The sequence below is a fragment of the Alligator sinensis genome, unplaced genomic scaffold (genome assembly GCF_000455745.1).
Source record: "Alligator sinensis unplaced genomic scaffold, ASM45574v1 scaffold1398_1, whole genome shotgun sequence".
NCBI classification, from domain to species: Eukaryota; Metazoa; Chordata; order Crocodylia; family Alligatoridae; genus Alligator; species Alligator sinensis.
The window spans coordinates 153,374-168,892 of record NW_005842417.1 but is presented as its reverse complement, the minus strand read 5'-3'; the positions used below and the strand labels follow the sequence as shown (position 1 = coordinate 168,892).

The 15,519-nt window shown below is 46.1% G+C and overlaps 1 protein-coding gene across 21 annotated transcripts in view; it reads left to right on the top strand.

Annotated features, from left to right (window-relative positions):
• OBSCN (obscurin, cytoskeletal calmodulin and titin-interacting RhoGEF) overlaps nucleotides 1–15,519 on the top strand; it is a 203,694-nt gene that overhangs the window by 37,421 nt on the left and 150,754 nt on the right. For all 21 annotated transcript variants that reach the window (XM_025211633.1, XM_025211618.1, XM_025211620.1 and 18 more), the window contains exons 9-12: nucleotides 3,432–3,707; nucleotides 5,864–6,139; nucleotides 10,570–10,845; nucleotides 11,528–11,803. In XM_025211633.1, coding sequence (XP_025067418.1) covers nucleotides 3,432–3,707; nucleotides 5,864–6,139; nucleotides 10,570–10,845; nucleotides 11,528–11,803 — 1,104 coding nt within the window. The remainder of the gene's footprint in view (nucleotides 1–3,431; nucleotides 3,708–5,863; nucleotides 6,140–10,569; nucleotides 10,846–11,527; nucleotides 11,804–15,519) is intronic.

Below are 15,519 nucleotides of genomic sequence, written 5' to 3'. Positions count from 1 at the left end.
AGAGTCTTGTGCTAAAGCCCTGCCATAAGAGCAGGGGCTGCAGGGACCGCCAGGACCCCTGACATGCTCACGGGAGTGGGAAATGCAGGGAAGAAAACTCAGCCTGTCGGAGAAAATCTCATTTCTTGATTGAAAAGCTCTCTCCTTTATGTGGGAACATAATGCTGTGGGTAAGAACCAGACTAAATGTGATAGAAACATGGGGGCGCAGGTAGGAACAGGAAGGGTTTTGGCAGAGCCAGATGGGAGCGGCTTTAAAAAAGACATAGCCCCATTTGGGGTTTTCTTTGGGGGTAGTTTCCAAGAAATCTGCCTCCCTTTTCATTCAAGTGTGAACCCTGAGGTTGACATTACATGCAATTCTGGGTGTCCTGATTTCTGTGGGATGTAGGTACCTTGAACTATGCTGAAAGCCCAATACATTCACCTGGGACCAAATCATGGAGAGAAATTCCTGTAGCTTACAGCGTGTAGCTCAGAGTACCTGGTACTTTGAATCTGCGTAGGAGACATAGTCAGTACTGTTCTGTGAAATGGGGCTATTTCAGTTCCTATGAGTTACTGGGAACTTCTCTTCTGCATTGGGTTCAGTGAATTTTGATCTGAGTTTCATCTTCCCCTGACTCCAGCAACCCAAACCAAAGTTCAATGGAAACCACAGAGTTTCATTTAGTTGAGGGGCAAAACTGCTGAATTTCACATTTTTTCTATGAGAAGCCAAAGGTAAGAAACTCAGGCAAGAAAACTCCTGTTGACCTTAAGCTTGTGCATCTCAGTGCTTCAGGCTGCTAACAAAACCCCAAATCAGATGAGTCTCGCTTGGTTTTAGATTTCACCAAAAATATTTCCTGACCACTAACCACATTTGCAGATAAACTATAGCCGGATTAGGACTAGAAAATAAATTGCCAGTGTGGGCATGAGGATTTTTCATATACCTGTTTATGGGAGGACTCCAGCAAGGCTGTTAATCCATAATCGACTAATTCTTTAAAAAATAGACCGTTCCTAATAGCTTTTAGTTTTTAACAGAAACGCTTGTCCCCTGATGCAGCAGAAGCATGTGGCTGGGTGCAGTATATTTGTTGTCCTTGGGATACGTGGGGATAGAAAACAACAGGTGCTGCAGACCAAAATGCAACACTCAGCTTAGGTTGCTTATAACTGACAGCCGTCAGCTTGCTCGGCAGCGATTGAGTCCAAGGTATGAGTTGAGCATGAGATGGGAGGCTGTATCCTATATGGTTGTTCCCAGCTTATCGGAGAGGTGTCTATGCACTCAGCTCAGTGCCACTTTAACCTTCACTGGTAACTCAGGAGAGGCTCATTGATGTTGGGAGATATGATCCATGCAATTGAAACATGGTGAGACACCTTCACCTAAGTGGCTTTACGATCTAATTACCTTGAACCAAATTCTGCTTTCAGCTACGCCTATATATAGCCCCGTTGGAGGCAACCACATTGACCAGGCTGTCTGTACTGATGCTGTTTCCAGATTAAGTGAAATTCTGCTCTCGCTTGGAGATGCACGACTCCAGCTGAAGTCAACGGGAGTGCTATCCTATCTGAGGACCAATTTCAGGAAGTAAACGGGATAGGAATTGATCGAAATATATGGCAAATATAGTAGGACTGATTCTCTTCTCACGCTTGATTAATAAAAATACAACTCTTTTGACTTCCTAGATTGTAGTTGCTATGGTGAGAAGGCATCCCATGATGATCAGGCTACTGAATTGAATCGGGTGATTCCTACACTGAGTCCAGTGACTAGATCTCTTTCAGAAATATCCAGCTTTGATATAAAGCTTCAAGGAATCTCCATCTTACCACATCCCGAAGCAGCTGTGTTTCAGCTCTTGATTATGTTTGCTATTAATTTAAAACACAACAGTGCCACAAGGGAGTGTTTAAACGGAGAATTTTATTTTTTATTGTACTATGTTTCTCTATTGGCCAGGAAGCGTGTGAAGCTTTATGCTGTACTTTTGCAGGGGAATCCATAATAATCATCTGTCTGATTTGACCCTGCTTGCATTTGGCCTTCCTGATTCTCACTTTTGGTTTTAGCCTTAAACAGACCCCAAAACCCGAGGCCAACTTCATTGAAACTGGGGTTTCCCAGGGAACAGTGGTAGCCTTAGGGTTGTTGGGGCAAGCGAGTCATTTGGGACCCCTTCGAGGCTTAATTTTGATGGCCTATAAGCAAGTCAGACATTTTTTATTTCAAATTCACTTTGCCCTACCCATGAAACTGCAAAGAAAATATCTTAATACAATATTGATGATACAAATATTCAGCGTAATTCATTTTTATTTTTATACAGTGGTTGCCCAGCTTGCCCTCCCTTAAGGCCGCTACTGCATAAATGCATCCAGATTCACTTGCAGTGCAACTCCCCTTTCAGCACACATGGAACTGGGCCCAATTCCAATGAAAACCTTTGTGAAACATAAGAAAACTTGCAAGAAATTTGTGCGGAGGGTTAAGAGGAGGCTGGATGAACACCTTGCTGGGGTCGTTTGACCCCAGTACTCTTTCCTGCCATGGCAGGGGGTCGGACTTGATGATCTGCTCAGGTCCCTTCTGACCCGACCAACTATGAAACTATGACGTCTGTAACAGCTTGAGACCCGTCACGTGCCGTGTGGTTCCAGGTTTTGCCGACAGCGTTCCAGCTAGGTCTAGGTGTAGGCTGCAAACCTAGCGAGACGCATTTATGGAGTTACATAGTGGGGAATAAGTTTGTCTTTAAATGCAAACTCAATACCGCATAAGAAGCTCAGTGCATTTTTCTGTATTTTCTGTATTCTTTTACCACCCGACGTATCAGAATCATTGCAGAAACCATAACCATATTTCTTAGTCCAAAAAAGCAAATATTATTTTTATTAAAGGAGAAGGCCTCGATTCTGCAAATGCCTACACATGTGGGTTGTTTACTCAGGCCAATAGTCCCAGTAGGTTCAGTGGGGCTTTGCATGGGAGTAACGCTACCCAGATGCATAAATGTTGGAGACTAGGGGCATAGCTAGGAAAATGTGGGAAAACCTCTGTACGTCGGAGTCTTTTTCGGTTAGTGCATGTGCCAGGCTCTGTATATGGATACCTGCAAGCACACATCCGTTGTAGTCTAGTTGATCTCTGTGGTTGGATGTTTTTGTACTTGGGACCTGTAGCACATCGATACGGACATTTATCACTTGAGCTTACAGAGAAATCCCACTCAGTGGTAGCCCTAGTTGGCTGTTATCCTCTCTAGACCTGACACCATAGGAGACTGAGGCACAAGCATGTTACACTTATGATTTCTTCCAAGGGTGGTTCCTGGCCCCTATGTATCAGCAACAACGGAAGAATACTGCTGGATCCGACTTGCATCATTCTGGGTAATAAGGGGCATGCACTGCTTCTCCTTCTTCTTTAGATGAAGCTGTTAAGTTTGTCAGGAAGCCTACAGAAATCCCCGAAATTTCCATCCGTCCTTCTGAGAACCTGGAGCTGGCGTGTGAAGTGTCAGTGGCAAGCGGAGCTGTGGAGTGGAGGAAGGATCACGCTGAGATGAAGCCGGACCAGAGAACGGCCATCACCGCTCGGGGAACACAGCGCAAGCTCGTCGTCAAGAACGTGACTCAGCACGACCAAGGAAGCTACACCTGCGAAACCAAGGATGACAAAGTGACATTCCAAGTCCAAGTCCAAGGTAAATGAAGGCACGGATATCTAGGGCAATTAAAAATCTCCATCCTGGGTACTATATTGCATGTGAAGTATATGCTGAATCCCTCTACAGTGTTAAGCAGACAAGGTTCTTTGGGTAAATCCAATATCTTTTATTAGACCAGCTCAAATTGGCACAATTTGGAGTTGGCACAATTGTTCTTAGCAAGCTTTCAGGCACAAGCCCCCTTGGTTAGGCTGAGGAAGTGTCTGCAGAGGGTCTGTGCTCTTCCTGGTTATTCAGCCAGCTTCAGATCAGCCTCTGGTTTTTGCCTGCACAGCTGTAGTGCTCACAATTCATTGCATCTACAGTAAAATAAACGGTGGACACAAGCCCACAATGACCTGGTGGCACGATTCAGTCTGTGGAAGTAGAGGCCACTGCAGCATGCAACGTGAAGCCCGCAGGATTAAATATAAAATGGTAGCAGAGGTAGAGAACGAAATGAAGAAGTGCAGATTAAAGGGAAGAAACCCTCGGGCAGTGAAGCTCGGGAAAGAGATGGGGAATCAAGGAGGTAGACTGACACAGAAAGGCAGACAGCTCTCGCATCATTGGTGAAGGTGTTGTCTCTGGTTCAAAGAGGAGTCTGAAGCTAGATAAGGTTGGGATCTGGAAATAGGAGAGAGTGTGTGGAGGTGAACTGGGTTTGGTGGACTGAAAGGAGCTCAAACCAGGTCCTGCAGATCTGGTATGGAGCAACACCTGGTGTGTTGTCTGAAGTTATGTATGCAAAGAAGTCTGAAGCTATGAATGCAAAGAAGTATTAGGGACCCGTCCCATTTGCGTGTATTCAGGGACACAGTCTGAATACTGTCCTTTGCCTGAAACCCTCCACTGGCAAACTACAGCCTGATGCTCTGGGTTGTCTGCATTGCTGCTGCAGCTCCCTTGAGAGCGCCACTCAGAAGTACACCTTGCTGACCGGGACACGGTCTGCACCGACCAAACCCAGAGACGAGGTGATAAACCTCTCTGCTCACATCCCTTTCTGTCATTGTCCAGCACATTAGAGGCAGAGAGGTTGTGAACAACAGGGGAGAGTGCTTCCAGGGAGGCTTCCTGTCTCATTTTCATAGTGACGTGTGGAGTAGGACGGTGGGGCCATATCTCTCAGTGGTACTCAGTGTGCCAAGACAGCAATATAGACAATATAGTTTGATAAACTCTGGCCAGCCACAGCCTGCCTGCGTCACTGCCAGCAACCACTTCCAGCTAGAAGACTTCCAGCCCCAACTGGGTCACTGTGCTATTGCAAAAGCCTCCTCCACACTCGCTGGCTCTCAGCCCTGGAAGGACCTGACCTAGCCTGCGGCTCCCACTCCTTGCTAGCCTGAGATGGCAGGAGCATTTTTGCTTATAGGGCTGCATTGACCCCATTGCCCCAGGCTGATATCCCCTGGGCTCTTCCCCTTCTGGTGAGGTTTTCCCCTGACCTGCTGCAGGTGTGTCCCTCCCAGTAGCTTACTGCTGTGTCCCTGGTCCAGCTATAGTAGTTCCCTTGCTGCCTACCCAGGGCTCTGCCGTATTGCCCTATTGCTAGCCATCTAGGCACTTGCAGTCTCTGGTCTCTGGCTGCCTACGTCCCTGCAGCTAGCCCAGCTTCAGCTGTCTTCACCCGCTTAGGGCCATACCTTAGGCAGCTCCTCTGTTAAAGTAACAGGACTTCTGACTCTCTGTTACAGTAAAGAAACAACAATTTAGCAAAACCCAACATTTTTGTGCCAATCTAGTATTTGGAAGGAGAATTCCACCCAGAAACTTTCAGCGTTGGGGTGCAGGGCTGAGACAGAGAGAGACACCAGATCTAAGCGGGGAGAAAAGTTCATAGACCAATGGTTTGGGCTCATACCCGAGACGTGGAGGACCCAGGTTGTAGTCTTTGCTCCAAATCATGCAGTTCCCATAGGACTTTGGGAAAGTCACCTGTTTGTGTCTCCCTTCACTATCTATAATATATGAATAAGGATGCTTACCTATCTCAGAAGGGGGTGATGAAGATACCACCGTTGGTGTTTGTTGGGGGTTTAGCTAATATGGGGGAGGCAGGGGCAGGTGTCACACAAGCTCCGTGCAATAAGAAATTGCTCAAAGGGCTATGTGAGTTTTATATATGATGTTTCATTGCCATTTGACAGAGACAGAAGAGGTGTTTGCAAACAAGGAGAAGGTGCAGAAGGAGGTGAAGGCCACCCTCAAGGAGAGTGCCACCCTGAGCTGCGAGGTGGCCCAGGCCAAGACCGAAGTGAAGTGGTGCAAGGATGGGAAACTGGTCACCGCCAGCAAGAAATTCAAGGTGGAGTCCGAGGGCAAATCCCGGCGCCTGGTCGTGGAGCAGGTGGAGAAGAAAGATGCTGGAGAATACACCTGTGAGGCGGCCGGCCAGAAGCTGACCTTCAAGGTCACTGTCACAGGTGGGCAGGACAGTGTTTTACATTTCTGTGCTTTCTCTTCATGTTTTTTGCTCATGCTTTCAAATGAAATGACAGAAGGGAATAGTTCATCTGCTTCTCAGGCTGCTCTGAGCTGTACAGCGGTTGGGGCAGCAGAGGATATTGGAGACCTGCTGGCAGCGTGGAGGCACCTTCAGTCGCCCTTTGGTTCAGGCTCTGACGCTAGAGCAGGTGCAGTGCTTCTCTTCAACTCGAGAAGTCATCACATGTCTTTGCAAAATGAATACAGATCCAGCTAGGACTATATTGAACATTGAGTTGTAATGACTACCCTTTCATCTGGCTTTCCCAATATTTCTTGAATTCAGGAAGACTGGTATTTAGTGTTCCCTAGATAGATCGGTGGTGCAGGGAGGGTCTGAAGGAGGTGGCTGCACTGCACCAGGTCTGCTCTTGGCATAACAAGTAGTGATGCCAGCAGATTTCGTTTCCTCTTTCAATAGTGTCTTGTTCTCAAGTTGGGGCATATCTACCCCGATAGCTAGAATCAACCCTGTTGTCACCACTCTCAACCAGCCTGAGCCACATAAACTACCACATAAACCATTCCCATATCTGTACCTTACTATGTAGCCGGTGTCAAAGCCATCTACTTTGTGCTTTCCATTCCTTGAGTAGAGCGCTGGGCTGAGCTGGATTGTTACTAGGGATCAAACTTAGGGGTTTTCAGTGAGATGGCCAACAGTCATGGGCTTGAGTACAATTTTAAGGTCATCCCTAGCCGTCAGTATATTCATAACCTTAGTTGTTATTAGGGATCCGGGTTTTCCGTTTGCTATGGGAAAATGCAGAAAAATGTAGATATTTCTCATTTTAACGAGAAAAATAAAGCCAGTTTTATCTTTTTAAGGAAGAAAATGCAGATTTTCTCCTTCTAAGGAGCAAAACACATAAGCAGCAGGTTTTCCTTTGCAGGCTGGCAGAGTATCAGCTTGCAAGGGGCTGGTGGGAGTGGGAGGAGGGCGATCGGGGGTGCCACGTGCATGTGCACACGCAGAGCCAGGTAGCTCCTGCAGCTTCCCACAGGTAAATCGGGGGGAGATTGAGACCCCCATAGCGAGGGAGGGAGTTGGGCTGGACCGGGGTTGGGGATGCTGCTCAGCTGCGGTGGTATGCGGGGCCTGTGGCTTGGGGTCCAGGCCTGGAGTGGGAATGTGTGGTTGCAGGGCCCGGCTGGGGAGTGGGATGGAGCCACGAGTGGCTCGTCCGCGGGGCAGTGATGGGGAGATGGCTCCCCACCACTGTGCTCTTCTGTGGCGGGGGCACGGCAGGCACGTGCCCCCAAGATTTGTGCATGGACCAGGGGTGGATGCTGCCACTGGGAGCCCTGTGCCACCATGGCAAGGAATCTCCTGCCCACTTGGCAGCAGTGGGGGTGGCAGTGCAGAGTTGTGCCCCGCTGCAGCCAGGTGGGTAGGGAGCACCTTGCCATGGTGTTCCCAAAGGAGCTGTGACACTAGCAGGCCACTGGCCTCCTGAATCCTCTTCTACTAGGGATCAGAGGCTGTTACAGGGTGCACCTTGTGTGCTGTTCCTTTGTAATGCTTGCCGTCGTCGTTCCTCCCATGCCCATGAAGGTATTCTGTGTGCTTTCGTCTTCTCCAACAGAAATGCTGTCCTTACATGGGAAAGCTCTGCCCTCCATTGACAAGGAAAGTGCAATGAGGTTATCTTCAACTGCTGATGCAAAGCCGCAGAATAGTTCTGAGACTATTGCCAAAAAAGAGCAGACAAGGGCCGGCTGGCATAAGGGACCAGATATTTCCAGTACTTTACCAAAATAAATGACTTCCTAGCTACACATGATATTGCCATAGCCATTCCCCACCCCTCAGGAGAATGCTTACCCGGTGGTTGGATCTGGCTTACCATGCCACATCCCACCTGTATACCACCCTATACCATCCAGCCTGCAGGGCTCCCCTGCAGCAGGGGAGCAAAGGCAGGATTAATTGCCACAGCAGATCCCAGAGCTGTGGCCACTAACACAGCCATCACTGCACTTCCAGACCCTCGGGGAGCTCCATGGGCTGGATGAGATGGCTCCATGCACATGTCATTGCACAGGAGATGGGACCAGGCTGGCAAATGTGCCTGCTCTGCCACTGCATCCAGCACACAGCAGTGCACCCGTGTACCAACTCTAAGCTGAGACCCATAGACCGGATCCGGTGTGCAGACCAACCCCACACCACCCATCCAGTCTGGAGGTTGAATAGGTGAAACGCCACTGCTCTAAATAAACTTAGAAATATTTCTGTCTATATTTATCTTCTCAGGGTCATATTCACTTGTACTGTAAATCTGCTGCAGGGAATGAAGTCACTTGTGGGATAAATTTGATCCTAGCAGAGTAGCAAAGTGCCAGTCAGCATAATTCAGCCAATCAAAATAGTTCTTCCATTTCCTCATAATATAAACCAGGATTAATGTTAAAAGGTGGGGAAAAAAAACAGAACAAAATGATTAGTCTGTAATCTGTACGGTCTGCTCTGTTGTTTGTACCACTCAGACCCACTTATGTGAGCTAGTTCACAATTCATTTGATTCATAAGACCATGTTTCTGCAGAACAAATTCATAATTTGGGTTATCCTAAACTGGATTGCCTTTTTTTTGGGGCTATTGCAGTTTTGAATGCAAAGAGTTTGCATCCTCTTTAATTTTTTGAGACGACTAATCCCAGCTGTGCCTATAAATGATATTAAGAGTCCAAGGCTATGTCCATACTGTGTGTCAGCGGCTTGGGTAGACATACCTGAGCTAGCTTTAACATAGCTACCACCGATATGGGGCACAGAGGCTTGAATGTCATTGCTCTAAGCCCTTTAGTAGGTACCCGGCTCCAAAATGGGCTTGTCATGTGTGCTGAGTCTAGGCTGCTGCTGCTTCCTAGCTCTTGTTACTTAATTGAACTAGATTAAATTTATCTCGGGTATATCTTCACACCTCTTCATTGCAGCTTTGACTTGCTCTGAATGACCCAAAGGGGCACCTGTGATGACTTGTAGGGGCAAATAATTTGTAAAAGAATGGAGGCCAGTGTTTAAACCTCAGCCCCATAATACCTATTACCTGAAGCTCCTCTCAAATACATCCCATTTTACTTGAGTGTAAATCTTTTGGCTTCGACACAATCACTTCGGCTTTGCAGTGGTGTAAAAGAGGAATCGTATATATGTTAATGAATGTAGCAAATCAAGGAAAACAAAAAGGACTTTCCACTACATTTAATACAATGTGCAAGAATAAAGATATTTAAAGAAATATCTATATTTATATAAAGAAAGGGTGCCTGATATTTCCATATCAGGCACCCTCAAGCAGGAAATATGGTAGACTTGCTAGTCATTAGTTAGCAAGACGGCTAATCATTACCTTTTACATGGATATATGCTTTTTATCATGTGTTGGATATGGTATCTTTCAATGCTGGTTCATTTGCTGAGACCGAAATACAAAAGTGTTACTTTAGCTGTCAGTGGGCTTTAAATACCTCCAATGTACGTCTTAGGTGCAGGAAGGTAAAATCTCCTGCTGTGCTATTGAGGTGCTACATATGTTGAATGTCCCAGATTTTAAGGTCAGAAGGAATTTCTTGAATTGATTGAATTGGCATGTTAGCGGACTGTGGATATGCTTTATAAGGCGACGTTGCAAGTTTTAGGATGATATAGCCTGGAGAAGGGAAGACGGAGGGGGGATTTGCTGCCAATCTTCAAATACAGAGGGATGTTACAAAGAAGAGAGTGATCAATTGTTCTCTGCATCCACAGGGCAAGTAGTAATGGGCTGGAATTGCAGAATTGCAACAAGGGATATTTAGGATGAACATTTGGAAGAATATTTTAACTCTGGGTGGTTAAACACTGCAATAAATTACCTAAAGAGGTTGCACAGTCTCTGTTATTGGACATTTTTAAATGCAGGTTAGACAAATCGTTGTCCAGGATGGTTTTAGACAGGGATGATCCCACCCCGAGTAGGTGGTCAGCCTAGATGACTCCTGAAGTCCTTTCCAGAGTTATTTTTTTTCCGATTCTGTTTTTCTCTAGTTGCGATAGGGGTGACCTACTCCCCAAAAGGAGGAATAGGTGTCATTACCAGATGTTCAGCCTGGAAAAAAACAAAAAAAGTTGTTTTGAAGTACGGGTAGTAGAAACTCAAAAATAAGCCAGGTTGCCTACCTAAAAAGAGAGCCCAAATGATCAGGGCTGCTATAGAGGGTGCATTTATATGATGCTGTTAATGCAGTTGGGAACGTATAAGTAAAGCAAAGCTTTCTGATATGAATGATCATGGAGATCAATCACGGTAAAGGCTTGCAGCAATCCATTGGCTGCGATACATTTATTCCTTCTGGGTTTTTAACTTGAATTCTCCCCATTTCAGAAGTTGAAGATGTGTTTGCAAACAAGGAGAAGGTGCAGAAGGAGGTGAAGGCCACCCTCAAGGAGAGCGCCACCCTGAGCTGTGAGGTGGCCCAGGCCAAGACAGAAGTGAAGTGGTACAAGGATGGGAAACTGGTCACCGCCAGCAAGAAATTCAAGGTGGAGTTCGAGGGCAAATCCCGGCGCCTGGTCGTGGAGCAGGTGGAGAAGAAAGATGCTGGAGAATACACCTGTGAGGCAGCCGGCCAGAAACTAACCTTTAAGGTCACGGTCACAGGTGGGAGAAGCTATTTCCTTTCATCAGCCCATTTGCTGCTATTGGTGGCCAAAGCCTTCTAGCATAAAATGCATGTTCTTCTGGCTTGTCCACTCAGAGGCCAGAAGACTTTTGAAGAGATTTGGGGGTTTGCCTCCAAATTAGGAGGAAACTAATGGAGTAACCAGATATGCTACCAAAAAACAGTAGCTACTGATTCTGTTTCATGGTGTGTGTTTTCCACCATCAGCATTAACACTTCCAGGCAGTGTTGGCATTATGGACATCTTCATGGCAACCATCAGCCTGCCTGTCTTCCCTTTAATGCCATCGTTTACTTTAAAGCAAACATTAATCTTTAAAAGGAAATTAAAATGACCAGGAAGGAAAGTTTGTGCAAAAGACGATGTCTAATAGGTAAAGTAAAAGGAAGACAGAGGTGAAATATTCTTGCACAGATGGCATGTGGCTGTCCTGAGGAATTACAAGAGGTTGAACATAAGCATTTGGGTTGGTTATTTTAAGGGAGGTGCCCTAGAGACATCATTATGAAGGTTAAAGTTGAATTTGCAATTACGTTGGGAGCCACAGAAGGCTTGTGGCTAATGGTTTCTTAGGACTGAAGCTTCTCCGTGCTCAGCACTGTGCTATATCTATAAGACAATGAGCGTAGAAAATCCTAAACTCCCCTTTCCCCCTGCAGAGCATGAGGATGTGTTTGCAAACAAGGAGAAGGTGCAGAAGGAGGTGAAGGCCGCCCTCAAGGAGAGTGCCGCTCTAAGCTGCGAGGTGGCCCAGGCCAAGACCGAAGTGAAGTGGTGCAAGGACGGGAAACCGGTCACCGCCAGCAAGAAATTCAAGGTGGAGTCCAAGGGCAAATCCCGGTGGCTGGTCGTGGAGCAGGTGGAGAAGAAAGATGCTGGAGAATACACCTGTGAGGCTGCCAGCCAAAAACTGACCTTCAAGGTCATCGTCACAGGTGGGAGAGAGATGGTCTTGTTTTCATTAACATGCTGAACTGGGGCCGATTGTTGAATTTTTCTCTTTTGAATATTCTGAGTTCGTGCACATTATGTTTCCTTTTATGCTCTGGAAAGTTGACCTAAAGACTCCTGGGCAGCATCTCTAAATAGTGCAGTGATCCTCCACCATGGTGCTGTGGCATCCCAGAGCGCCCGGAGATCCTTTCAGCGGTGCCGTGGAGTGCCACGCAATGCTAGCACTGTGAAGTGTGCAAGCACGATTCACAAGATAAACCCAGACATTTCCACTAGGCATTGATAGTGTTAAAGTATGCTGACCCGTCATGCTCTCTGAGCAGCAGAAAAGTTGCTCTATTCTTTTTCGGTAGTCAAAAAGCAAGTGAAAACTAAGATCTGACCTCTTCGGAGGGGTCCCTCATGTAGATATAAGTGTAGGTCTAACTAATGCATCCTGTTACCAAAATGGTGCTGGGTTTGAGCCCACCTAATGAACTGCTGTCTCTTAATTGCTAACCACACACTCCAATTAGGTCTACACTTGTTTCCCCACGTTATTGAATGCTAGGCCCTGCTTTCCTTCTGGAGCCCTTATGAGATGCTGAGATTTGGTCCTTTCTATTTCAGGTATTTCTACTTCTGATATAGCCCTATTTTTCACCCCTTCTTCCCAGTGACCATCTTTGCTTTTGCCCCTGTGTTCATAATCTTCCTTGAAAACTGAGGGCAAGTGTTACTTACTGTTTTGAGTCGTAACTAGATTAACTTTAATGTTGACCCCCAACCCCTCACTTCTTCTTTCTGTGATTCTAAGGTGGTTTTCTTTGCTGATTGATACTTTTTGCACTTCTTGTACACTCTTTGATTACTCCTAATATGGTGCTGGAGGGGATTCTTCATCCTTTTAGGTTTGGAGCCTGGAAGCAAGCTGCTCACCCAGCTGCCTTGTCCAAACCAGCCAACTCTAGGTTCAAGCTTTCCCACTCATTTTTATTTGTCTCAGAGAGGCTTCACAGTCACAATACCCAAAGCAGCCCAAACCAGGGATGGGGGGGTCTCTTTGGCTCTGGGCTTCTTCCCAGCACTACAACCCACCCTTCCTTCACTCTGCTCCTGGAGCTCTTAACCCTCCCTGGTGATCCTCTCTCAACCCCAACTGATGACTAGTAAAGGAGGATGTGGCTCCATCCTCCTTTACTAGTCTTCAGTTGCCTCTTGTCCACAACTTGCCAGCCAGATAGACTATTACCGATGGAGTGCCTTCAGCTGGGTTTCAGTCCCCTAAAGGCTGAGATCTTCCTTGTAGAGCTCTCCCCAACAAGTTTCCATCCTCCCTTGCTTGGGATACGTGTTCTGGACAGCTTTTGACCCTTTGGCTTGAAAATAGTCCTAACCTCCTCCACATTTGATATCTTGAGTGATTCGGTCCAGTTGCAGTCATTAACTATCCCCTTAATTTGCCAACGTTTGCTCTTTTCAAATGACAACAGCAGCAAATTGCAGAACTACTTTTGCTTATCCTTTCATGCCATTTTGAATCAAATCGGTTCTTGACCATCACTTCTACAATGCCTGCAACGCCTCCAAAAAAAAGCAGTCTCGAACAGCATCGCCTTTTGCGGATTCAGTGAAAATTTGGTTAGAAATCATCTGTCAGCAATTACCTCCAGGGATGCTTGTGCCCTCTCATTATCAGCATTTCTTCTCCAGTCTGTATCAGGGAAGTTTAGTCTCCCGCAATGACCTGAGTCCCCATTGTACTTACCTGTCTAATAACATTACAGAGGTCTCTATCCATAGCCAAATTCAGCCCTCTGGGACCAAGTTCAGCTATATCTGATTTGCACCTCTACCACAGAAGAACCCATTCTTTTACCGTCTTTTCCCAGAGCAATATTGATCCAAACAGGCTTTTTTATTCAGGGGATCGCTCCTTATTTCTACATATTTAAATGCATATCTTCTGCTCAACTTTCCTTTTGAAAGTGTAGGGCACTGTGACATTTGATAGGAAGATTTAAAGTGGTCCAGACTTGTCCAAGCTTCTGTCCAGCTCCACTCTGAAGGTTTGTAAGTCCCTGGATAAATGTGGGCTGAGTTTCAAGATTGTAAGGAAAGATGAAACCAAAGGTCCAAGTCCAAGGCTTTTTTAAATAAAGAAATTCCCATTGATTCTAGCGGGTTTTGGATGAGCCCCTTGGGTACATTTCATGAGGTTGAGATGTCTTAGGCCTTTTTGACACAGCTGTGATACAGCCATATCATTTGCCATACTGTCTGTACATTAAGGCTCATTAACTCATGCTAAGTGTCCTCTGAGGGCACTTACATAGGTTACTTTTTTCACACAATCAGACCTCTGAAAGCACTCGACATCTGTGACCTAACAGGTGTAGCCTCACCCCTTCTTGCCGAGCCTCTGGTGCCAAGTCAGAGTGATGCAAGCAAGAGATGGTATTAACCTTTAAAATGCAACTGCTCACAGCTCATTCCAACTTTAACACTGCTTCACTTTCCACAGATTGACTATGGTCTGCAAGTAATGTGTAACTTCACCCTCAGACTCATAAGCCTCCTAGGGCCTTTGTACTTGCCACATTTTTTGCCTTTTTTTGCTCTGCAACTGCATGACTGTTTGCGTGAGCTGGATTTCTGGATACTTTAAAAGTCTTTGTGGTGCATTAAACTAAAACTCCTCAGACGTAGTTTAGTTTGGCTCAGCGGGAATTAAAGTGTTGCGTCCATGGATTAATTGCGTGCAAACGCAAAGGCACTCAAAGACGTGTAATGAGCCTCTTTGTTTACCAGATGGCTGTGACTTTTTTGTAGGTCACCTCTTCAAATTGATTTTGCTTTCAAATTGCTTCCACTTTTTCTTTTCTTGTGTGGTTTGCCAGCTCCCTGCGGCACGGGCATGGGCAAAGGCACAGGCACGGGCACAGGCACAGGGTATGGGGTGGAGGCCCCCAGGTTGCAGGGGGTAGCAACACTGGACCATCCCACTTTTCTGAAGCACTTGCTGGAGACTGGGCTCATTTCATTTGAAAACCTAGCGTGTGCAAACAATAATACAATGCTCCAAAGCTTAATTTGTTTGAAAGCCTCGTGCATGCAAACACTGATGCAACGCTCCAAAATAAACAAGTTTAAATTTTATAAACCTATTTAATTTAATGAGGATTAAAACCTGTGGTGTGTACAGGCGCCCTATGTCCACTAGCTTGGCTGTACCAATAAGCAGCACCAGCTGCTTCGAAGGAAACTGCAGGAAAGCTCAAAGCAAATGATTATGGGGCAGCCTAGCCCTTTTGACTCCTATTACTTGGTATTTGGCTCATGCCATGAAGCATGAAGGTTTAAAGACCTTGCAAACTTGTTCTTTGTGATCCAACCACCTGGCGGGATGGGATCCTCTTACGTTTTGAAGGGTCAGTTGTCATTATGGCTTTGCTTCAGAGATGATGTGGCTTGGATACCAGGACCTGTGTTCACATCCAGACTTTTACAAAACTTGAGGCCATTTTTACCCAGAGATCCAGTGATATGTAGATTTGGATCCATCCTACACTCAAGGGTGTTTTGTTCTAAGCCTCTTAGTGTTTCTGGATAGGGCAGGATATAAATCTAAATGATAATGAAGATTCATAGATTCATAGATGTTAGGGTCAGAAGGGACCTCAATAGATCATCGAGTCCGACCCCCTGCATAAGCAGG